Source organism: Tasmannia lanceolata, unplaced genomic scaffold, assembly GCF_043159265.1.
Source record: "Tasmannia lanceolata isolate RefF3 unplaced genomic scaffold, GAP_Taslan_0.1 ptg000007l, whole genome shotgun sequence".
Lineage (NCBI taxonomy): Eukaryota > Viridiplantae > Streptophyta > Magnoliopsida > Canellales > Winteraceae > Tasmannia > Tasmannia lanceolata.
This window is the reverse complement of record NW_027518684.1, coordinates 5130338-5156761: the sequence shown is the minus strand read 5'-3', so window position 1 is coordinate 5156761 and position 26424 is coordinate 5130338. Positions and strand designations below refer to the sequence as shown.

At 38.7% G+C, this 26424-nt stretch overlaps 2 protein-coding genes across 3 annotated transcripts in view; one reads left to right on the top strand and one right to left on the bottom strand.

Moving 5' to 3' along the window:
- Positions 1–863: 863 nt before the first annotated feature.
- Positions 864–12946, top strand: LOC143881556 (Peptide chain release factor 2). Its single transcript, XM_077384687.1, has 7 exons — positions 864–1597; positions 2427–2639; positions 5705–5806; positions 8075–8212; positions 10967–11271; positions 12035–12188; positions 12279–12946. The coding sequence occupies exons 1-7, from the start codon at positions 1145–1147 to the stop codon at positions 12405–12407; spliced, it is 1494 nt and encodes a 497-aa protein (XP_077240802.1). The 5' UTR covers positions 864–1144; the 3' UTR covers positions 12408–12946.
- A 1754-nt stretch (positions 12947–14700) lies between these two features.
- LOC143881555 (Vps51/Vps67 family (components of vesicular transport) protein) overlaps positions 14701–26424 on the bottom strand; it is a 35671-nt gene continuing 23947 nt past the window's right edge. For both annotated transcript variants that reach the window (XM_077384685.1, XM_077384684.1), the window contains exons 14-21: positions 23578–23844; positions 23293–23409; positions 20709–20780; positions 20546–20596; positions 17003–17230; positions 16728–16904; positions 15453–15581; positions 14701–15197 (exon numbers count right to left, since the gene is read on the bottom strand). In XM_077384685.1, coding sequence (XP_077240800.1) covers positions 15465–15581; positions 16728–16904; positions 17003–17230; positions 20546–20596; positions 20709–20780; positions 23293–23409; positions 23578–23844 — 1029 coding nt within the window. In that variant the 3' untranslated portion in view covers positions 14701–15197; positions 15453–15464. The remainder of the gene's footprint in view (positions 15198–15452; positions 15582–16727; positions 16905–17002; positions 17231–20545; positions 20597–20708; positions 20781–23292; positions 23410–23577; positions 23845–26424) is intronic.

Sequence of the window (26424 nt, the reverse complement as noted above, 5' to 3'; positions counted from 1 at the left end):
AAAACTAATCAATTTGGTGTGAAGCATAATGGGGGTGTATGATCACTTTGGGTGAATTTGTGATGATTTTTTATTGATTTTTAAAACTAGTTTAGGTTGGTTTTCCTATGGGTTGACATGGAGATTTCATATGTTTTTCTTTTCTATTTTCATTCCAAAGATGTTGCTTCTGTGAAAGGTTTCTAGTTGTATTGAAGGCTAATATTAAAACAGTGATAGGGCTGTGAGTGATAAGGGGGGCTAATATTTAATACAACAGTCCCGAGCACAATCACCCCGGTACACAACAGTACAATGTAGCGTTCACCTCTATATGATCAAAGAAATTTAAACCACCTCCTGATTGCCCAAGCAATGAAGCAAGAACATAAAATCTAGTTAATTTGAAAAAAAATAGAGAACCCGTAAACAGAAAATGAGAGCGTAGAAAGTGTTTTTTACTTTTCTATTGTTTGAAATGGTAGGCAAAAAACATTAGTGTAGGGAATCAAACCGGGTAGAACTCACCCCTAAAAGCTAGCTGTTAGAGAATGGGTGCCCATTCCCCTATAACCCATCCACATCCATTTCACATGTTCAACGTGTGGGATTTGCTTTTGTGTGGAACCCCAACAATTTCCCCCTCTACACGGAAGCAACGTGAACCATTGCGCCCCTCTACGTGGCGGCAACGTGGGAACCACGAGATCTTTTCCGAGGGAATTCCACGGTCCTCGGAGGCACACCGGATTACCAAATCTTTCCAGGAGTTGCCTCACCCCAGTTCTGATACCATTTGTAGGAAATCAAACCGGGTAGAACTCACCCCTAAAAGCTAGTTGTCAGAGGGAGGGTGTTGATTCCCTTATAACCCATCCACATCCTAACAGTGTAATAGCAAGGGGTGTGGACCCCCTGCTATTACACTGTTAGCAAGGGTGTTGGAGGAGCTTCCTACAGTTGATGGGCTACAATGTAAATTACGGGGAAATTCGAAACCATCCACCGCATGGAATTGGAATGTGACGATCTTAAATGAAGGACATGGGGAAAGGATTCACTTTTTCTCTTAAACGCCCCGTGCATCATTCAAAACCATTCTCCGTGTAAAGGTCCTGAAGGAGGACTCTATTTCCTTGTTCAGAACACATCCCCAACAAAAAACATGGGATTCTTCCTCTTCCTCCTGAAAAAATCAAGCCCTACTAGACCCTCCTCATTTCACCCACAAACAAACCCTAGAATCTACCCCTTTTCCCTTCTCTTCTCATCTCTCACTCAATCACAAACCAAATCCCTCCAACCCTCTAAATCTTTCCATAACACCCAACCCAAACCACCTAAATCCATCTCCTCTGGGTTTTCTAACATTTTCCACACGAGTTCATGTTCCCCTTCCGGATCTCAAATTACATTAAACCCAGCAAATTTTTCTTTTGAATTCCGTCAGTTCTTCAACTCTCAGGCGAGTTTCGAACCCAGTCGAACCTCCGACGGGCTGACGGTAGACGACATCGTGGCCCGTTGTTGGCCCATTCTCGATGAGTCCGAGGGTGATTGGAAGAGCCACGCCGCGGCCATCGCTCAATCGATTCAGCTTATCAAAAGGCGCTTACAGGTTGGTATGATTTCTTTTTAATTTTCATTGGTTTTATTATGTGTAATGCTCATGGGTTTTATGTTGCTTGATATTGTGTCAAACATGTTTGAATTCATATGTTTGGGGTTAATAATTTTCTGTATCCTTTGCCTTTTTAAAAGTTCCTTCTTTATTTTACATATGGAAAAAGATCATTTGGACCAACCATAGATAATTTTTATTTGGAGAGAGAAACCATCAGTTTATGATAATATCCCAGTAAACTAACCATAATCCTATCATTTCCATCTAAATTGTGGAAAGAAAAAAAAATTCTATCAGAAATGTTTTTCTTGCAATCCAAATGGGGCCTAAAATTCAAGTGATACATGCTGAAAATAAATTTTCTCTCTCATGGATTATACAATTCTCTGCCTGAGAAAAAAAAGGCGTTTTGCTCCACCCATTTGTTTGGTAGGCTTGATTATGGTTAGGTCATGCGTCGTGAGTCTTCATCTGACTGTTGTCTACAAAAAATTATAGGCAACAATCCAATTCAGTGGGAAAAGTGAGTTCCCACCCATCAGATGACAATGATCATCAAATAATAGATTTTGGGCGCTTGACCCATCCATGGTGGAGCTCACTATGTGAACTGTTTGGATCAATCGATAGTATTTTCCACCTGTATTGTTGCTGTCCCAAACAAAAGCTCCATTTTGCTTTGGCTGAGCATTTCATGATTCCTCTTTCTTTAATATTATTCCCGCATTTTCTTGTTCAACAAATGTCACATGGCTATCTTGCACTTGTCAAGCTTGTTTAGATCTACTACTCCTGTTCTAAATCGATTTTTTTATGTTGATAGTGGAGCAAGATGCTATTCAAGGCGGAACTACTATCTGGAGAGCTTAATAAGTCAGACCTTTGGGATGATCCTGTTCATGCTGGGAAGATTAGTCGCGAGCATGGCATGTATATGAGTAAGATCAAGGAGGTGAATGGGTTCGAGCAGGACTTGCTTGAGCACATCGATATGCTGAAGCTTGCACGCGAAGAGAATGATCGAGAACTGGAATTGGTGGGCACTTGCTTCTAGGCATGTATTCTGTCAGCTTCCTATTGCATCCTTTTCATTCTCTCTTTTTCTGGCAGAGTTACGGAGAAATGTGCTGACAGTTGGTATAATTTGAAGACCTTGTTTGCAATAGGAGAAGAAATTAATAATTTTTGTAAGGAACATGATATTTCTTCCCCTTTTTCCAGAATTTCCACCCCTTTGGTTTGTCTTTTCTTGAAAATTCAAATAAAAGTGGATGGAAATGCTGGAAAAATGGGTGGGAATTTCATGTCCCTTTTTTGTAATAATTGAAATCCTTTTCCAGGAGTCTTCAAATGGAACAAATAATCGAAAAATTAGCTTTTTGTAGTGCTAGTTTTGATGTGCAATGTAATTGGAATGTAGGTGTAATTTGTGTGTAAAACTTGCATTCTGAACAAATTTTAGTTTGCAAGTGTACCAACAAATTGCATCCAAAATCCAACTAGATTCCATACCAAAACTAGTTATTTGTTAAAGTATCAACTATCAACTATCTACAATGTTTTTGAAATAAATCCTTCTTGTCAACAATGTTTAATTTGACAATTGAGCTATATTGCTTTGGCAATGAACCTGATTTTGCTACATAAAGATTTAGGATTCCTTTATTTGCGAGAAGGAGCTTTTGGGCATTGGGTATTTGCCCACTCCAGAGGATGAGCTAATCGTAGATTTGTTTATGAAAGGTTTAGTCGGAAGGAAATTTGAGTAGCCTTTAACTTGATATGAAGAGAGAGGTTGCATTGGGAGGAGAGAGGAGGGTAGAAAGTCAATCTGCTTCTGTCACCATATTTTGCAACCTTTCATCTGTTCTTGTATGCATCGTTTGTGCTCTGGGTTTAGGTCTGTGTCTCTTAGTCACAAATCTTGGTAGCTGTATGGAGCAGGACGTTACTTGGGAGCCTCTCTCCTCTAGTAAGTCAACCATAATTAGTAGTCCTTAGTATTATGTCTTTTATGGGAGATTGGGGTGCAATTTTTGCTTTAGCTTCTGTTTTACTTTGATCTTGCTTGTAGATTCCAAGATATTTCTACCTCTGGATGATACTAATGTATGAGGGGTATTATAAGAATTTTTTTGTTCGATTAGTGAATGCTAGGTGAAGACACTCGTAGGGATTTCATTCTGTCATTTGAGGAACACTCATGGATATCTTTAGACGTGCTTCACTGGTACCACCACTCCTTAGATGTACATCTATAGTAAGTATGCCAAAGTTGTATTCATCATCATTTAGAAAAAAAAAGGCCGTGTAAAATGAAGGGCCTTTGTGTCTGCAATCTGCCCCATGATGTGTAGGTGATGTAGCCCTACACTAGAACAAGCATAGATGTGCAGAAAAATGCGATAGCAAAGAAGAATCAGTGGCAAATAGCCTTGGAACAGTCACTACAATTCCTAGCAACAGGCCACATGAATTTCTTCAATAAACAGAAAGATTTGATCCATAAAATTTGCTCTTTGCATGGCATTTTCACACACACACAGCCTAGTGAAGGCTCCTAGTCATGATTTCATACTAATTATTAACACGCGACAACCTTTTCCCAATACAAAACAACGATCTATAACTTCTAACTTGTTGGTAACCTTAATTAACGTAACATGCACAAAATGCTGTCTATACGTCATGAAAATATGGCCTCTCAAGAATCCTTGAATCCGATTTGAAGCTATCATAAAATGCCAATAATTTTATTAAATTCATGACGATCAGTTCTTCTGACCCCCTCTTTAGTGGGAACACATGTGGGGCCTTCTGCTGATGCAAGCAATGCCATGATGATATCAAAGCATCCCTCTCAATTCTACCCCTTTTTTATTCTTGATTTGACATTCTATTCAACTATAGAGAGGTAGTGTTGGGTGTAATCGTGGGGCTTATGAGGTCCACTTGAGTTGCATCAGTAGCACTCTGCAAGCCTTCTAGACAACCTGCGTTCAGGTGGATTTGGTGGGATATTTTCCAATGAAGTGGAAAAATTCATTTTACATTTGGGAGTCTAGATTATTATAGCAGTCGATGAGATGTGTTCATTGCTTCCGAATCATAGTCAAGTCTAGGGGTGCAAGTTTGGCCCTGTCAGCCCTGACCCGCCCTGAGCCCGAACAACGTCTGGGCTGGATTTTCCAACCCTGAGGGCGGGTTAGGGTTCATTTTTTAGGCCCTGACTCAGGGTCGGGTCGGGTTCAGGGTTAATACCTCGGGTCGGCCCGACCCTAAGTTTTCTATTATAGAATTGAACCATCTGTGCATGTTTCTTTTGCTAATGTTTTCTATTATCTTGGATTGATGTTTCTTTAGATTATTATTAATTGTCTCTGCTACCCGTCATGTTATTGAATTCATATTGTCTTATTTTGATCTCTTTCTATGTTTATTGATCATTTTGTTCCATATGATATGTGGTTGCTTTATTTTTGGCACTTTTAACAGGTATTTGCACTAGGGTCAATCAGGGCAGGCCAGGGCCGCGCTGAGCCTTGTAGGGCGGGCAATGGGTTGAGGTTTTTCGGCCCTGACTCAGGGTCAGCGCGGGTCAGGGCCGAGATAATGGGATCCAAGGTTGGGCTTGAAAAACCCGACCCAACCCGACCTTGTTGCAGCCCTAGTCAAGTACATACTAAAGTTCATTGTATGACAATTTGGATTTGGCATTTTCAAAATGATAATATTTGATTTGTGTAATAAATATACTCGTTGAAAAGTTATTAATTGTTTGTCTCACAAAATGGGTAAAGGATCTTGAAATTCTGTAATTATACTTTTTTATGCAACCATGTTTGAGATATCTTCTGTTATTCCTGTGCTAGTAATTTGTAGTTCTTGTCCCACAAGAATTGGGGTTCAGCCTCTTTCTCAATTGGTAATAGGCTTTGTTCCTCAACCAAAAGGTAACAGGTTCAATCCCAGCTTATCTACCAAAAAACTGTAATTTGTAGTTACTCATGGGGCCCTTTTTACTTGATCAGGGGATTTCTTTCTTATAGCTTGCCTGTTTAGACGCAGGCTAAAATTGATAGCTTTTTTGGCTCTTTGAAGGAATCCATGAAAGCTTTAATTACGATGAGAAGAGATGCAAAGGAGAAAGAACTAGAGGCATTGTTAGCCGGGGAAAATGATTCTTGCTCTTGCTTTATAGAGGTTATTACTTTTTCCCTGATTTCAAAATTGTTTCTTATAATTCATTTGCTACACTTGTTCTTGTTATTGTATAACATTTTGCCAGCAGTTACTATTCTCATTGCCTTAGCTTTTCCCTATGCTTGCTGAGCTGCTAGGTGTGCGAGATATTGAAAAGAAAAGGAGATATTTATAGTTCTTCTCTTTTTAAATTAGATTCTAGAACATTTCCTTGACATGTCATTATTTGATCTTGCAACTCTTTGGTTCATAAAAAAGAGCGCAGTACCCTTTCAGCAGGTACCCTTTCAGCACTGCCGGTAATTTCGCTTACTATCTCCTGGGCTAGAGCCTTGCCGGTATTCCGTTTCGTCTCGGCATTTGATCTCTGGGAAGGGTGGACGGTAGTGTGCCATAACAAGGAAGTTCAGCAGGTACCCTTTCAGCACTGGAGCCCTCCTCAAGAAGGGCACTTTAAATTAAATTTTGATGGTTCAAGCTTGGGCAACCCAGGCCCTGCAGGGATTGGTGGAGTATTACGAGATAGCAATGGTGTCGTCCTGAAGGCTTATTCTGGGCCACTCGGCATAACGGATTCGAATGAGGCTGAGGTAAGGGCAGCGCATCAAGGCATAGTCAGCTTGGTTAGGGAACTATCAGACAGCTGTGTTGTGGAGGGTGACTCGCTAAATGTTATAAGATGGCTCAGGGGACCTCGGACTCCCCCGTGGCGCTTTCTTAAATTCTTTGACGAGATTACAGATACCTTACAGGGGCGGCCGGTAACTTTTAATCATGTGAGGCGCTCTGCTAATGAAGTAGCAGATAATTTAGCAAAAGTTGGCGTATCGCTGCAGGCTTTAGAACTCTATGATTTTCTCCCGCCCTAATTGTATTGCCTTAGTTTTGTCTTATTTTTCTGTGTTGTAAGGGGGACACCCTCAGTCTTCTTTTAATATAACTGCTACCATTCAAAAAAAAAAAAAAAAGAGCGCAGTAATAGCTATTTGTCTAAAACTTAGTTATCATTCTGTTTTTAACTATAAGAAAAAGTTTCTCATAGAGTGAGCATCCAAGGAATTGAACTCGAATGTCGCTTCTCCGTAGGTTTTGTAGGTTGAGCAATTTTTATTTTCCTTTGGTCAAACTTCGTTAATGATTAAAAAGATAAACTTCGTAGCCCTGGCTAAATTGGATCCTAGGGCCATGAAGTTTACCATTCTAAGATACTCCCCCACTCAGAAAGGGTATGGGTGTTATCATCCTTCTTCTCGGAAATACTTTGTGTCAATGTATTTTTTTTAACGATATAAGCTATTATTCCTCTGCGAAGGCTTATCTTAAGGGAAGAAACAAGATTGAAGAAATATCTTCTTTAATATTGCCTTTGCCGGTTCCTATTCTATAATTGCCGTCCGATGTCCAGGAGATGGTCACTAGTGACTCATCATAGGAGCAACCAAGTAAGGAACTATAACTTTTTGTGAAACGACAGAAGTATAAGCCTACTGCTTTGGCTCCCTGCCTGGAAATCTTTTTCCAGGATCCAGATAATTCTAACTTTGTCTCTCCTGTCCTTGTTGATTATTGTCCTTATGATGATTCTATTTTTCATAATTCTGATATTCCTCTTGATCTCCGAAAAGGGGCCAAGTCTTGTACCCAAAACCCAATTTCCGACTTTGTTTCATATCATCATCTTTCACCATCTTGTCGTCCTTTTGTATCTCAGTTACGTCTATTTTTGTTCCTCAGAATTCGCAAGTGCACCTTGGGATCCAAAGTGAAATGATGCAATGTGTGAAGGGATGCAAGTTCTTCAAAAGAATAATACTCGGGAGCCATGTTTAGTTAAGATAAGATGCATGATTCAAGTGTCTATCTTATGCCATGTTTAGTTACCTAGCAGGAATCTATTATAATTGAAAGATCGTGGATACTAGTAGAGATCGGCTTCGGCTCAGCAGGATTGGTTCCTAACACCTTCCAGTCTTGTAACCCAATTGCCGATCCCCTGCAGAATTGAAGGTCAGTGCATACAGAGTCTACTTGGGCCCCAGATCCTAATCTAGGTGGCAACTCTAGAGTTGTTTTCAAACCCAAAACAAATGAGTTATGTATTAAAAGGATCTTTTGGAGTTCATAAGATAGAATGTAGTTGTCAAAGACTTGACAGGTTTAGGACATCGCTTGCAAATATCTGATATAACGTGCTTGTAAAATTGTGTTACATCCTTGAATGGTTTGGTGCATATTAATACCTTGATTTTGTTGCTGCATGCAATGCAGGTTCAAGCAGGAGCTGGGGGGACAGAGAGCATGGATTGGGCTGCCATGGTTATGAATATGTACAAAATGTGGGCTCAAAACCGTGGATTCGGAGTCACAGTAGTGGATGAAATGCCTGGTGAGATGGCAGGAATCAAGGTTCATTTTCTTACCTTTGTCAGTTATCTTGCTTGTGTTCATTTAGAGAATAATATGTTCATTATTGAATTACTTATCTTTTGGTAACAGAAATAGATCATTCTTTTATGTAGCATTAAAGCCATTGGTCTCACGAAAAATCATTTTCATATACTTTTTCTTCTCTTATCCTTGCTAACTGCCCGCTCATGTTTCTTTATGCCGCATTTACTTTCATTTCTAATGATGCACCCCTCAAAATCTATAAAAAGAAAAGATCTATTGTATGTTTTTAATACTTTCCAGAGCGATTGTAAAATAATTTATGTTGCTTCACCCGGCAAAACCATACTGGTGGGCCCCTGGGAGATCCAGGCTAATGATGTTTTGGCCCTCGCCAATCATCATGAGTCGGATACACCTAAAATATAGCAATGATTGAACAAGTTGTCCTGTCGAAGGCCTAAAAATGGGCCGTTAAAACTCATGGTCGCGTGGGGGCAGACCCTCTGGAGGTCGTTACCATACAACCTTATTCGACACATTTGGAGGGAAAGAAATAGCCGCATCTTTGAAGAAAAGGAAAAGAGATTGTAAAAGGATAATAACGGACATTAAAATTGACCTTGTTGCTTGGGGAAGAATAGCTCCCCATTAGCAGCATAGTCCATGGGGGAAATCCTAAGAAATTGGAAGATGATCATTTGGGAAAGAGATAAAGACCAAGGTGACGCCAAAATGGAGCCCAACACCGACCCATTGGATTAAATTTAATTTTGATTGCATCGCCAAAGGGAACCCAGGCTGTGTCAGGATTGGTGGTGTATTACGTGACAGCACTGGTCGCAAAATCATCTCATTCTCCAGCCCGGTCGGGATCCAATGAAGCCGAACCAAGAGCCCTCCTCCGGGGATTAAAATGGTTTTTGAAAGGTAGCCATCATCTTCCTTTTTTTTAGAAGGTGATTCATCAAACGTCTTATCGTGGACCGTGGAATCTAGATAATATTATCACTGGAATCTGGGACCTGTGCAAAATCCTAAACCCAAAGTTCTCGCACATAAGGTGGTCTGCAAACGACGTCGCGGATCAACTTGCAAAGGATGGAGCGGAGCGAGATACCATGGATGCTCTTGACCATTAGTTTGGACTGCTCTGCTCAGGATAGTTTAGGATTGGAGTGCTCCTATTCTGCAATGGCTGACGTTCTAAGGGCATCCCATCAGAGGTGGATTGGGCTGAATCTATTCTGACATGCTGATCAGGATCTGCTCAGAACTGCTACCAATAAGTGCTGTCAATATGGGCGGGTTTGTTATCTTATTCAAAAGCGGAATCTGGTACAGCAAAATCATCAAGCCTTGGGCTATTCTTGCTGCTACTGGTTAGGGATCAGACTGCAGGAAGTTGAGGAACTCTGTGTTTATAGGTTGTTGTTTCCTATCAAAATGTATCTAGAACGGGTTTGAGTTGGGTATGGTGAGTGGAAGTAGCTTGAGGCTGCTCGTAGTTTTGAAATATGTAATGGGTGAGGGTTGGAGGGTGTTCCGTCTTTTCTGTATGAGTTTTGCATAGGTGGGACGCCTCATACCCTTTGACATAATATGCTTACAATGAATAAAACTGTTACCTTTTAAAAAAAAAAAATCAGTGTCAACAGTCCACATTCAATGGCAGAAAATCTGTCTGTTGGTCCTCTAGAATCATCCTATGGGAGAGAACCTTTTGGGCATCTCATCTTGTTGCATATTGCATATGTATTTTTGCTATCTTTGTTAATGAAAGCAGTAAATATAGTGGTAATGAGAAGAGTCATATGATCTCAAATGAGCTTGTACAAATTAGATGTTTGGGATATGTTTGGATTGTGAAAGGCTGTAAACATGCAAACATGCAATTTTGTCTAATGACATTGGCTTCTCTATGAATATGCACCCCTAGAGTTGGGTCTACTCCTACGGTAATGTAAGCTTTCTTGAGAAATAAAGAGCCATGTTGTTGCATTGCCTTATAACATCTACACTGCCACAATGCTCTTTTTTCTTCTCCATCAAATACCACATGAATGCAGAAATCAGGGAGACAAGGTTAGCTAGCAAATGAGAAGCTCATAGGATACTAAAACGTTGGAGAGACAAATGGAAAAAGTTTAATACTTTGACAAAGTGACAAACCTCGGGTATAGTCCATCTTTAAGAGTACTCGACCATGATAAAACCAATAGAAACCAATCTCAGTCACATTCCAAGTCTTCAGGATAAGTGCCAGTAAAGGATACATAGTTTGTAACTAGAACCTACAACTTTCTCCTGCAAATGTCAAGTAATATACATCTGTCTATTTAATCGGATCAATTCTACTGTTACTTTCTGTATCTCTGGACGAAATGATTTGTAACTATTGCATGCTATATCCCTCTTAAAACAACAAATAAGAGATCCAACGACCTAATCACAGACTGTTATAGTTGACTAGTGATAAAATCTTAGAAATCATTGGAGTTCCCGATATGTAAAATCTGACATATATGCTGATTGCATAAAATAGTGTGGCAGTTTTTTAGCAGAAGTCTTTTATTTTGCTTTTTATTTTAGATATTCATATATTTATCGTCCATGAACTCTGCTGAAACTCATGCTTTACTCCCATCAAATGCTAATTGTTTTTTCTTGCATTGGATACTCCTATTACTTTCTCTAAGGTAATCAAGTGTTGGAATTTCCAAGCATTTAACCAATGGATTACCTATCTAATCTAGATCAATCTGGTTTCAGCGGGCGACAATCAAGGTAGATGGTGAATATGCATTTGGATATGCCAAATCAGAAATCGGAGTCCACAGATTGGTGAGAATTTCACCTTTTGACAGTGGAAAACGTCGGCATACGTCTTTTGCTGCCGTAGCTGTAATACCAATCCGAGGTGATGCCTCTTCTAGGTTTCAGATTAATGAATCTGATCTTCGTATTGAACGATTTCGTTCTGGTGGGCCTGGTGGTCAGCATGCTAATACAACAGAGAGCGCAGTGCGAATAGTACACATTCCTACGGGAGTTACTGCAACTTGTCAAAATGAGAGGTATGCTGATGGCCGTAGCTCCCTATTTGTGCTCTGGATTCTACCTGTATACTTTCAAGGGTTTTCATTCTTATCTCTTAGTTTGGATGAACAAGCAACTATTATGCTACAAGAAACGTAATTGTATGTAGAAAGTAAGCTCATTTAACCAATGATTTCTAACCATTTCGAAAAAATAGTAAGGCCATTTAACCTTGTAGGTGTAATGAATTTGGATTTTTCCCGTCAATTTTTAATTCGGAGCAAGGTGCTAATCGACTCACTCTTACACGGTTAAATAATGGTATTACATCAGATATGGATCACTTAAATCGGCCTTCCTATTCTGTATTGATATTACATAGCATGCTATCATGGTTACAAAACCAAGATCTCTCAATCAAAAGCTTCAATGCATAAAGCATGCATCTCAGATTTTGGCAGTGTTAAAAAAATCATGGGTATTGTTAGTTCATTTTTAATGGCACATTGGTGTGTAATTTCGTTCAAGGATATTTCTTGGAAAAGCACAATATCCATTTTATGTTTATTTATAACTTTGATATATGAGGGAATACATAAAAAAAATAGCATATTTATACATGCATTTACAGTTATTCAAGATGTTTTTTTTTGTTGAAACACATTTTCCCCAAAATCACATTGAGCAAAATATGCATATAAACTTTATGTTAAGGCATAACTTCTCTGTCATCTAAGTCATCAACATAATCTGTATCACTTGACATTGAAACTTACCCTTGTAAATTTGGTTCATCAACAGGTCACAGCATCTAAACAAGGCGATGGCTATGACCGTGCTTCAATCTCGGTTAGACCAGCTTGAAATGGCTCGGCAGGCACAGATGAATGCTCTACATACGCAATCGCTCACTGATAACAGCTGGGGCAACCAAATACGAACATATGTCCTCCATGTATGCTCCTTAGTAGATATCATCCCCTGCTAATCATTGATATTTTGAACCCACTAACAGCCTCTCCCACTTACTTTTCTTTTTCTTCAGCCATATCGCATGGTCAAAGATCTAAGGACAAACTATGAAGTTTCAGACCCTGATTCCGTTCTCGAAGGTGACCTTGATGGTTTCATTTTGAGCTTCTTATCTGCTTCCTTGGATAAAGACGAAGATTAACATATGAGGCAAACCTTGGTTTCATGAGACTCAAAAATACCACAGCCATTGGGGTTTCACCCTGGGTTATACCCGGAGCTGGACACAGACGGGACGATTGCACATGCTGTAGATTTCTCCTTGTGTTGGATGTTGCAGTCCAGAGTAACCAGGTCTGCCAATTTCAAATGTTGTCTTCCAGCTCAGTGAACTACACTTGGTACTACCTCCTCTTTCTATTTGGGTGCGAAATCAGGTAAGCAAAACCATTACAATAAATCCATTCTTAACATCAGAGGCTGATAAGTTGGTTTGAGCTCAAGTTTTTCTAAATTGAGTGGATAATATCAACTTGTGCCCAGTTCTTGGTTTACTGACTGTTGAGTTTATATTTAATCAATTGATATGATATGTTGATATGAAGTTAATAGTCCAGTTTGAAAATGTCTGAAAGATCCAACAAGCAGACTGAGTTTAGTCATGCAATCAAGGGATTAACCTTCTAATGCAAAGGATGGTGATTTTGTCATGCCAATCTATTGTTTAAGGGTTTGATGCCTGATGAATAATAGATGCAATGCAGTTATTTCCCTCATGCTGCTCATTTACTGAAACTCTTGATCTAGGTTTAGGAAGATATCCAGTCATATTTAGTTCCTAGATGTTTTCAGAGCTTAGCGGCGAGTTGTAGATTAGCGATGGAGGTGGTTTTAGATGCGTGTGATTAAGAATAAGAGGAAATCATTAGGGCTTTTCTCAGCCCAAAACAAAGTATCTCAACATTCTCTGCTTTTTCCCAATGTCTATGGCCATGTTTGGCTGCCATGAAAAATTCCATGTAATATTTGTCAGGCCAGTTGTGAGAGAGACTTCAGAGGGTGGGAGTGAGAGGAGCATGAAAAGCTCCTAAAAACCAAGAAAACAAAAAATCAATTCTATGTAGGTATTTTATTTTCACTGGTTTTTGGGGATTTCTAATGCTATAGCTCTCATTTCTTCGCCCTTGTGATACAGTTGGGCCCACAAATATTCCATGGTATAATTTTTCATGATTGCCAAACCTGGCCTTATATGTTTGGTCAAGCCATGGAAGATTTTTGTGATAATTTAGCGGTGTCCGGCCAGTTGTGAGCATAGGGAGCCAAACCAGATTTGGCATAGAAAGGCGAGGGTAAAAATTTGAAAAGTAGGGCTAAAGTTGGAAAGTTGGCCAATAATAATCAATACATTATTTGAAAGATTAAAAATCAATAGAGAGCTTAAATTCAAGTTAATTTTAATTAAAAATCCATTCATGCCAGTTATAACTTATAAGCCCACTATGGTGGGACCCACGATAAGGAATTGGAGATCATCCTAGCTATTGATATGTTATAGATCGTTGATTTTTATCATGTGATCAAGGAAACACAAATAAATAGAGAAGTTTCTTTAACCGGCAGTCCTTTGTAGATTGGAGAGTTAGGATCATCCTACCCATATAGATCTGAGGGTTAGGATCATCTCGTGGAGATGGATTATGGGGTGCAGTTTTTTTCATTGTGGCCCTACAATTTAATGGTTTGGATCATCCTATGAAGTGGGCCCATGCTGCTACTTGAAAAATACTGCATATATTCACCGGTTTTTGTACTTGGGAGTTGGGACAACATATTTTACATCCCACTTCAAGCGTATCCGTCCGTCATAGGTTCCAGATTTTTCGTCCATGGAGAGAGAGAGAGAGATTTAGGTTAATCTTCCTGCATGGCTTCTTTCCACCACGACCAAGATGCAGCTTAAAAATTAGATTTGCGCTCGAAAATCTGCTGGGAACCAAAAGCTAAGAGTTTGGTGGATAGGCATCATATAAAAATAATTTTCCATCCAATGATGATTAGCTTACAAGAGTAACACATTGTATTCATGATGGGCCCTAGAGCAATGGATCTCCCAATTGAAAAAGAAACGGAGGCTCAAGAAAAATCAGCAGATGATGTAGACCCAGTGCCGCATGTAGACTGTAGGTGCAACTCGCGTTGATTTTTGGGAATTCAGGGTTGAGCTTTTACCATAAAATGGGGATGGATTTGGGTTGATTCCAGTTCATTTTTTAGCAAAGCTCAACCCAACCTGACCCAAGTTGTACCCCTACATGAATATTTTTGGCCATCACAAAAAATCCCAAACGTTGATGAAGAGCGTGCCAATTGAAATTGGGTGCCTTAAGAAAGAATACAAGTCAACATTGAAAACCCCCTAAAAAAAACACTTGAACAAGTAGATATAGATCATCTAGCAGTGGACCTTAATGTGGATGGGACATAATCCAAAGAACACCAACTGAACCATGTCTCATATTTGAATGGAATACATAAAGACAAAAATGAAGTTTAATCAGCATATTAACTGAATGTATCATACCACCTTGAAAGAAATATTGCTCAAGACGTTGAACAAGGTCAAAATAATACAGACTTCTTGGTAAATCCTCCAAAAAGTCTACTACTACATCTGTCATTTTACAACAACCAATGCCCTAAAAGGAATGCATCATCTCTGACATTTTTCTCAAGGGTATTTTTTCATATGATCAATTGTCAATATAGGGTATAATCGCTTCCAAAAGTTTACTAGGTTTTGCATAAAACTTGGTGAAATTTTAAACAATCAACTTAAAATGTGGGCCAAAAAAAAAAAAAATGTGAGAAGCTTTGAGGAATTAGAATTGAGCAACGAATTTATGAGAGAACTTCGAGAAACCCCGTACCTATCAATGAAGTGAACTGTCTTGAGCATGATTAAAAATCTTTACACTCCTATCTGATCCACCTGTTGGTGTCAAGGGAAAATATGGTTAATATGAAGTTTCTATAATATTAGGAAAATATGGCTAATAAGGGAGTAAATACGGTTTGAAAATTACAATTGGGGATAATATCAATTCAGCATACTGTATTGATGATCTGTAAATATTGTCTACATATGGGCTGATGAAAGTGAGGCCATAATGAAGGGGGAAAGATTTTTTTTTTTTTTTAACAATATGGTGATAACTGAATTGTTGATAGTTCCTGTCAAATTTACCTTCCATGGATTCTAAGAAGCGAGTTTCTGTTCTCTGCTCTTGGCCAATTTTGCTTGTATGAGTTTGTCCAAAATGGGAGCTTCCAGAGGAACTGGATCAAGACATCGCTCCGCAGCGGCAACAATCACCTGCAACAGAATAAGCCGGTCTTGGATTTATGCCATGGAATAGAGTAATGTAAAACCTAGAGTAAGAATGATGGGAGTGACTGAATGGTTTCTTCACATTGGAGAGAAATTGACATCAGTTTGTGAAGAATAGCGTTGGTATGAGAACAGGATGAAAGAAAAGCTTTCAAACCCACAAAAAAGAATGTGAGAAGAATTGCTAACATCAACTTCCCAATTGTTATAAAGGGTAGAATAGTCTTCTTGATAAAGAAGAAAGTTGACCTTTTGTACAAAAATGGTCTATCAGGTCACTTCCCATAGGTGTGCAGTAACTGTGTAAAACCTCAGGGTGACTCGCTTGTCACATTTAGCAATTAACTTGGTATTAAGGGTTTGCTATCCAATCAACCAAAGTAAAGACTCGGTGAATCAATGAAGTTGGTTGCATCAGAATCTGTCTGGGTATCAGGCTAGTTGAGTCTGGAATCCGAGTCATTTACCTTTCTCTGACACATAGCATTTGATAATTTCAGGGAAAATAAATAGTGAAGCACCTTAAAAATCTACTGAATTTCGGCATTTGTACTCAATTTCCACGCGGTTATATAATTACTTGAACTATTGAAGGTATTTAAATGAAAAAACTGAACAAATGGCCAATCATAACAGCTGCAGTTTTTGTTTTTTCTCAAAAGGATCCATATTTGCATGCCAGCGACTAAAAACTTTGGAGGAAGAACATTATTGATCACCTCCCGCATACACTAGCACCAGTTTCCTTGAATTTTAGACATAACCAAAACGTATTTGCTTTTCTGGAAGTACTCTTAAGGAACAAAAGATGACCCTGCATTAACAAGAAACTATATAAAAAAGCACTTGAAAAAGGAATTGGTAGATATACAAATACCCATACACATGCATTTTCCACCAAGTCAGCTCATCTTATTTGATTTGCTCTTATATTTTAAAGTACAGGACAAATTGACAAGGCGGCATGTGAAATTTTAAGGGTATTTGTACTATCCTTTTGAAATGCATTTCCATTTGTGCAGTTTTCTACTACACCTGGTTTTGCAAAGCAGGTGCCTACAACTAAGCTAGTAAAATAAAGAATCTAACTTGAATAAGTTCTGTATACAAGCTACAACAAACATCTCTTACCTCATCCAGTAAGAAATCAATAGAAGCCTCGTCTTCAGCAATCTCTTTTAATGGATTTCTCAGAAACTGGATATCCAACTGAATTTGCTGGAATCCACTTCGGTTGAATGTTTGGAGTCGGACGAATTCTTGCAAACTTTTCAGGCAAAGCTTCACTACAGTTGATACAATAGACTCCTGACAATCATAAGCAAACTCAGATTCATTTATCTTCTGAATTTTATAGGGTCAAAGAAACAATGTGCCGACTTCTTCTCATGGGATCAGATATATACCTGTGTGTGTTCAACTTTTGTGAAAATTTCCATTTTTTGCTTAAATAATTTTGCAAGATGGCTCTCCAAAAGCTGGCTCCTGGCACGTTGAGTATTTGTACGGACCATTTTATCTTGTCTTGGGTTGCTGCGGGAAGAAGTGGTGCTTCCTGTACTGTCAGAACGATGGTGCCTTCGGATGAGCCCGCGTGGCAATATCTGTCTTACTTCAGTTCCTATGGCTTGCAACTATGACAAACCAAAAAGATACTGTAAGTATATTACTTGAGTAGCAATTGACTTTTTCTTCTTCCATGAAGGAGAAGCAAACAAAAGCAATCAATTAGTTCCATTATGAATATGTTTTTAAAGGGCACCTTACAATGTCCATCATATATAGTGCCAGAAACACCATTTGTAATAATGCAGTAGTGTAAAACATGTGCAAATCTATGATATAACCTGTGTCTATTTGTGCTTATTCTAGCATTTCCCGAAGTTTCATCTTTAAATTCTATTCTTTGCATATGTTTCTATAAGTTTCATTGATTTTAGAGGATTTCCACCAAAATTTTCAACTCGACTCAACTCAACAAAGCCTTTGTCCCAAACTAGTTGGGGTTGGCTAAATGAATCCTTTAGAAAATTTTCATGAAGGAGGAATCTACCTGCCTCTAATCCTGGCTCTAGTTGGGTTCTTCTACGTGGATCATTTTCTTCCATTCTATCCTATCCAAGGTCATGTTCTCTGTTATGTTCCTAGCTATCAAGTCTTTCCGCACTGTTTCTACCCAAGTTTTTTCGGTCTGCCCCTACCTCTTCTTACTCCATCAATTTGGCATGAGTCGCCTCTTCTCACCGGAGCATCCAAAGGCCTACGTTGGATATATCCAAACCATCTTCAGCGGTGCTCTCTCATCTTCTCCCCAATTGGTGCCACCTCCACCTTTTTACGAATGACTTCATTTTTAATTTTATCTAACCTTGTGTGGCCGCACATCCATCTAAGCATTCGCATCTCCGCTACACTCATCTTATGCACATGTTGCTTCTTGGTGGCCCAACATTCTAAGCTGTACAACATGGCTGGCCTCACAGTTGTCTTATAAAACTTTCCCTTCAACTTGGTAGGGATTTTACGGTCGCACAGAACTCCTGAGGTAAGCTTCCACTTCAACCAACCTGCTCTTATTCTATGGTTAACATCCTCTTCAATCCCTCCTTACGTAGAATTGAACCAAGATAGCGAAAGATATCCCTCTTAGGTACCTCCTGTCCAGTCATATTTACTACATCTTCATCCTGCTTCCTTACATTACTAAAGTTGCATTCCATATATTTTGTCTTAGTCCTACTTAGTCTAAAACCTTTGGATTCCAAAATAGTTCTCCATAACTCTAACTTAGAATTTACTCATGCTTTGGTTTCATCAATTAACACTATGTCATCTGCAAATAACATACACCACGGCACCTCATCCTGGATACCCTCCGTAAGCTCATCCATAACTAGCGTGAAAAGATAAGGGCTTAGAGCCGATCCTTGGTGCAGTCTTATTGTAATTGGAAACTCACTAGACATGCCATCCGTGGTTCTGACACTAGTTACTGCTCTATCGTACATATCCTTAATCACATCGACATATTTAGTAGGCACTTTTTTCCTTTCAAGAACCCACCACATAACACTCCTGGGCAAGGTTTTAAATTTCGGTTTCAGAATGAGTTTCGGAACACACTGAAACCAAAAAATTTGGCGTTCAAAATCCAACGACATAAAAAAGTATTATTTTATCCTCCCTTGAAATTTCGGTAATTTCGGCTGAAATTTCGGTAATTTCAGTAATTTCGGCTGAAATTTCGGGAATATATTAAATAATTAACAAATTCCAGATTTTTTGGCGAAATCCCTGACATGAAAACGAAATTTCAGTCATTTAGATCGAAATAATATACCATTTCAAATTTTATCAATTTTGATTTATGTATTGACCGAAATTTGGGATTTCGGTTGAAATTTAAAACCTTGCTCCTGGGAACTTTGTCCTACGCTTTCTCCAAATCAATGAAAACCATATGAAGGTCCTTCTTATTTTCTCTAAATCTCTCCATTAACCGCCTGATCAAGAAGATAGCTTCCATAGTCGATCATACGGGCATGAATCCAAATTGATTCTCTGAAACCTTAGTCTCTTCTCTTAGTCTATGCTCAATTACCCTCTCCCAAAGCTTCATGGTGTGACTCATTAGCTCACAGCCTGTCCCAAGCCAGGATTCCGTCTCCATGGCGACCAAAACCGAAATTTAAAACCTTGCCTTGAGAACAAAAATGTGTCCGCATAAATGAAGGTTTCATTGGTTATCAACAACTTCAACCCATCAATAAAAGTTGACATTGCAATGGTGAAGTGATTTGACGGTGAAGAGGGAAAGGGAAACAAGAGGAAGGAGTTAGGGGAGGGAGAACTTGAGAAAGAGGGTATTTTAGTCATTTAGAAAAATGGATCTAGAAGTCAAACACGAACAATAAAAAATAGGGTAATTATTCGAACAGCTGGTGCAGATATCATCGCAGTACTAGCCACTTTTTGCAATATGCAATTCCACATGAAACCACAACATCATCTAAGACCTCGTAATTAGATGATGTGGTGGTTTTCATATGCAAAACCATAGTGCAAAAAAAACACCATTGTGCTAAAATGGCTACAGCTCCACATATGCTGCAATCCCTTGTTTTGCTAGGTGCCCTTTTTCTTTATTTGAGAGATTGTGCACATGCTTTCACACTTCCCAATAAGATGTATGAGCCAGTGAAGATGTTCATAATACAGAGTTTGTCTACCAAAGTGTAAATATCAGCTCCATAACCATATATGGAATATGCACATAATTTTATTTTCAATAGATGGATCCCATTTATCTTTTTAACAAGGTGGTGATCTAAGGCCACATATTTGGAGAAATCTCAATTAAATATGCAAATGATAAATGTTTCAAAACTTTGACTATCGTTGATAACTTGGAATTAGATTTTAGGGCAGTATTAGTGAATGATTTACCTGTGATCAAAGCTACTGAAAAATTTATGCTTTTGATGAATCTTAGTTTATGGACTAACTGGACAATCTCGATTCATGAACCACAAAACTTACAATCAATTTTAGTTCTCATATCAATATAAACATATTTTACTAGGAAACAAGATTAGTCAAGTTGATGGTAATTCTTGAATCAAGTCTGAGGCTTTAATTTGAAATCCACGAGATTCTTATAGTCATTATATTTTCTCATTACCCAACTCGAGAGCAAATGGTGGCTCACTATCTCAATAATTTGTAAGATGGATATACCTCTATAATATCGGCATTCTCATGTGGAAATCTCTTAATAATTTGCCATGGCAGTGACTACCAAATATACAGTTGTGATTATGAGATAGTTTACCATGGGAACATAAAAGTAAAAAAGAAAATAAGAAGTCATTCAAGCACAATTTGCTAAGTTTTTTTTAATTGGATATTATCACATATAAAGAAAAAGGAGAAAAAACAAACATACGAACCTCTTGAAGGAATAAATCAACAAACATATGAACTTCTCTTGGCTCCTTGTGCTGTTGAGTCATTTGCCAGAAAGGTTAGACAGGTAAGAAGTATCCAATTGTGTCCCAATTAAGTATTTCCTCACAAGCACTCAGTGACATAAAAGATACAAGCTGCACTGACCTTGACCCAGTTAGGTGTTGTAAATCGCTTTTTCAAAAGAATTGATATTTTCTGAGTTTTCATATGTATATACTGCAAAGAAACAAGAAAGCCAAACAAAAGCTCAGCCGCTTGCAAAAAATTTCAGATGAGAAGCATAAAACATTTTTAAGATAGTTGAAGTATATTAACTAACAATAGATGTTAACTGTGGGAGTAATTAATAAAGGGCATAAACACACTTCAAGGAATATAAGAACCTTAAACTTGCCATTTTTATGTATGATGCAACACATTCTGTACATAGGTTCTCAGTTTAACATTGTAATGTTGACATGTATATCGCTGGGTCACAAACTCGTTGACATGTATCTTGCAGGGTCACAAACTTTTACTAAGCTTTTGGTTTTTGTTATACTTCAATAAAACCCTATCCTATGGATGGAAACATCTACAGAAAAGATCATACACTGCAAGGATATGAAAATACATGCCTGATGATAAAGATGGAACTTGGTGAAAAATAAGGGCCTTGACTTGAGTGTCTGCTTCGCGATTGTTTATCCTTTTGAGTGGATCTTGAAAGATATTTCTCTTACTACATCAAAGGGCTCACGACAAGCTGATCTTATTTCTTTTCTCCTATACTATGCAACTTGATTCGTGAAGATTTAATCATACTGATATGTAACTTATAAGATAGAGTAACATGGTTCCATTGGATTAAAGAGTTGGTCAAAACGGATAGCAGTCCCATATAATTTGATGCATTTTAATTTCCTACGGATGTGCTTTCATATTTCTACAGTAGATTGGTGTAGACAACAGATAAATTCAGTGGAATATTCCAAGTCCAACCTCAACAGTTTGGTGTAGTGCATAGAATGATGAATTTCCTCAGATATTGAATGCTCTCTTAATTAGGATGGCTTTATAGCACATGAATGTAAAGTGATCGTGGAAAGAGTATAAAATGAAGATGCAGTATGTCACTCCACCTTGATCTGAATCAAATCATTAGCACGTCTTCGAATAGAAGTTCAGATCTGCTAGAAAGGATGTCTGTTGACTCACGAATACCTAGGGAAGATGAAATACTTGTTTTATCAGTTTGTTGCAATGAAACAACCACTTGATGAGGGAGACAATGTCAGTACACATTGACAAAATCACTTCTGACTAGATCAGATCTGAATTCCCCTCATTCTTCAACAGTATTTCATCTTCCAAACAGATCTAGGATGATTAACTACAAAGAAGTCAATATTCCAACAGTATTTAACCAAAAATTGAGCGGTGAAGGCGTAACGGCCAGAGACCCTATTACATATCGCAACATAGTGGGCGCTTTACAGTATCTCAATTTAACCATAACTCATGCCAGTCACGTAGTGAATCAGGTCTATCAACACCTTCATGACCCTAGAGAAGAAGATTTACAAGCAGCCAAATGATTTCTTCAATATGAGCGGGTAACAATTCATTATGTGCTTCAATATGGAGCACACAAGGCAGGAGATATTTAGGTAAAATTGTAAACTAATGCACACTGGACAAGTGATCCTGATAGATGCCGATCTGTAAGTGGTTTTCCTGTGCTCGTGAATGGTATCATGGAGCAAAAAAAAAGTTTCATAGCCAAAATCTGAAGAGTGGCCCCTCAGTGAAGTGTGAGACAAAAATGAGCACTTGTCTTGGTGACGCTTATTATTTCAGGTAAAATTGATTGCAGCATCCCACATTCCCACAACCACCCCCAAGTAGGATTTGGTTGCATTCTACAAAATAGTATTACATACATTGGAATCATATATCTACTGGGAGCCCAATCATGTAAGCTATCCAGCTATGAGGATCTGAGTCCTCAGATGTGACAAGCTATCCTTACAAGCCCGATGCCCACTTCCATTTTATAAGTCATGCAACTTGTACCTGGAAAGCTAGCTTCCTCCCAAAGAACCTAAAATTTCATCTACTGAGGGAGACATGGCTCTCTAAAATTAATATATTCATGACATATCGAGAGCACATTTGGTGTCATCGTATAGAATAAAACTTTGAGATGTAATCTGCTAATATACTAGAACCATGCCACTAAGTCTGGTTGATAGAGGTCATTGCATGGAATTCAAAATGCATTAGTTCATGCCCCAGTTTCTGCTTCTTGTTGCTCCATTCTAAAATGATTGTCCCGTAGTCATTGGTTTGGGTTCACAAACATAGAAAATATAGTAGCTCAGTCACTTATGCGAAAGTAAGCGCAAGCAATTGGCAGTTACTCCACTACATTTCTGATGATAATGGATTTTTATGCATAACATACCACATGCCTTTAGGTTAGAAACCTTTAAAAAAATGATTTCTTCAATATGAAGATGCAATTATTCTATGGAATCCTTAACTCTAAAGATGGATACATAGCATTAACTTATCAAGTTGTGTATAACCTCGTTCTTAGCACTTGGTTATGCATTGTGGATTGAGCCATTCACTCATACAAGATGCAAAAACTTTTCAGCGATTGAGCCATGAAATCAATAAATAAATAAATAAAAAGCAAAACAATAATCATAAGCATAGTCTATAGAGAAGATTTCACTCATACAAGATGCAAAAACTTCTCAGCGGCAGTGCGGAATATTCGGCAGATCTCTCCAGGAACAAATGCAGGTCCATATTCATAGCCACGAACACCACCTCCAGAAAAAGAAGCAGCTATTTCCTGGCAAGTAGAAGGTGGAACTATAAGAAAGTGCCGTCAAATATGGTATTGGGCAGGCAGAATCTCGAACATAATACAGGATAATACAAGTTTTGCTTCAGTAATCCACAAGTGGCATGCAAAACTCTAAATACAGAATTAACATTTAAATATGAGCTAGCTTCTTGCCTCAGTAATTCTTGGGATGGCACTTTGTTCTATGAAAATAGAAAGTTGCGCCAGCACAAGAACAAGTCCAGTGAGCACTTTGTCCACTTGTGTTCCATCGATAAAACTTGGATCCTGATTGGTTGATGTATTTCGTCCAGCCCGCAAAAGGAAATGATCATCAAGTGACCTAAAGAAGTCTTGAAACCCTTCTTGCACCCAGTCAATAATTAAGTCTCTCAGCTTCGCTAACAACTCTAGGTTATCATCAAGAAGCTGACGGAACTCCTGGGGAAGGAACAAGGGGTCAAAACATAACCAAAGGAGAGAGCACACAAATTTAATGTTATGCAACTAAAATCCAAAAGTACAACGATGAAGATGCTTACAATCCACCTATTATGGTATATGGTAAGCACTACTCAAAGAACCCTCATTTGTTTATCTTGATTTTCTGAACCATCATGTTGGACATTTGTATTCCTCTTCAAAACAAACACAATCATGTCCAGACTCAAGAAAACAAAAATTTTTGACTCCCCATAGGCATTTTCAGAAAATTATATAACACAGCACGAAAGTATTATACATATCGTTCTTCATTTTCTCCTAGATAATATAACTTTAAAGGAGTTTTACAATCACAGGAGGCATGTAGGTTCAAGAAAGAGGAGGTAAAAGTACTTCAAATGAGTCTGCTCAAGAGTATGTAGACATTTCTGGCCAATGGCAATGTGGGATCCTATAATTTGGGAAGAATACTCAAAGAGAAGTATGGAAGAATCTATAGAGCACCTTGAGTCATAGTGGTGGTACTTATTCTTGCATGAGGGTATATTGCAGAGTTGATCCGGACGTTTGACTTGTTATTTAGACTTTCAATTATATCATTTTATTACATCAGCTTAACTAGCTCAGTTCGTAATAGCTTTTCATTATTAGGAAATTTGAACGATCTCTTACGACAATTGACTTTCAATAGCAAGCACTTCAAAGTAAAGTATTAATGTCTCACTAGTTGGCGAAAAAGAAAAATAGATCTAATGGTTTCATGTACGTTTTGTGATGATACAATAGAAGTGGCTAATCATATTTTAATTCCATGCTACTGGGCACTTCAAACATGATTTTCTTCATAAATCTGTTTAAAGTTCAAATGGATATCAGTGAATTTAATATGTTAGTAAACTTTTGGAGTTGATGAGAAAATGTTCACATACTCAAAATTATAGTTGTCACATAAATTATAGCTGTAAATATGTGACACTAACGAGCAAAAAAAAATGATAGTTAATTCGAAGAGAGTGACATGTTTGATACATGATAGTTATTTTGAGCAATAGAAGTATACAATGTGGATATTGGTATTGTATCGTGCTAGACATGGTACGCTAGGCCTCAAGAAGTGTCCGAGTACCATTGATCTGAAAGACAGTTGAGTTAAAACAAATAAAATGACTACTGTTAAAATGAAGTTAGGGTTAGAGAGAGGAAGAAGAAGAGTAGAGAGATGGAGACTCTCCACTAGGGAGCTTCTCATGTATATGATGTATATATAGGCCCAAATAGGACATCCAATGTACAATGACTACAATACCCTCTCATGTATACGTAATGCCTAAACTACTCTTACACTATTCAACACTTCCCCTCAAGCTGGAGTGTATATACTATCGAACTCCAGCTTGGTACAAAGAAAACTAAAATAACAACTAAAAATAACAAAAAAGTACAATAATCTCACACACATCCAGCTTGGTATAACACTTCCCAAGCTGGTGTGGTGAATACATAATAAAAGATAACAGAAGCCACATGAGTATAGCAGCGAGATCAACGACCATCAAAAAGAGCAGCTCCCCCTAAAGTAGCACTATCGTGAGAGCGATCAAATAGGGCCTCCCTTGAATGAAAGCACAACGAACAAATCTGCATATCAATGAGCAATGGAGGCGCCATGGCAGGAACCAGCAACAGTCCAACGAGCAAAATAGGCACACCAAGGGCGCGCAGATGAGAAACAGCGAAGCACCACGAGCAGGAACACCAGCTAAGCAGCACCACGCTAATAGGAGATAACAAGCGATGGAGAAACCATTAGAGACAGAAAAGGGGAAAAGACAACCAACCAACAATGTGAAAACCACTGTCTGGAGACAAGGTCAACGGCATGAACATCGTCGCCTAAAGATAGTCGACCAACAATGAGGAAACCATCGGCTGAAAAAGAGCCGGCCAACGATGGAGAAATCATCACCTAGAAAGAGGGTAGACGGGGAAACCGCCGCCTCAAGAGAGCCGACCAACTATGGTGAAACCATCGCCCGGAAAGAGGGTCGACGGGGAAACCGCCGCCTGAAGAGAGCCAGCCAACGATGGGGAAACCATCGCCCGGAAAGAGGGTCGACGAGGAAATCGCTGCCTGAAGAGAGCAGACCAATGATGGGGAAACCATCATCCGGAAAGAAGGTCGACGGGGAAACCGTCTCCTGAAGAGAGACAGCCAACGATGAGGACCCCATCGCTCGGAAAGATAAGGCATAAAGCCGGATAATGCGTAAAACTAGGCCAAGAGAAGACATCAAAGAGGAAACAATGAACAAGAAACTGACAATGGAAGAACAAACACCAAGAAGACGGACGAAGAACATAAAGAGAAGATGATAACACTCCCCCTCGGCAAGATTACATGAGCTCGGAGATGACAAGACAAGGAAACACGACAGCAAGAAGAACAACACCAACACTCCCTCAGGAAGACAACAAAGAGGACAACAAGAGACAACCCAAGAACTACATGACAACAAGAGAAAAAATACATGACGGCAAGAGAAGACAACACTCTCCCTCAAGTTGAAGGTCGAATAC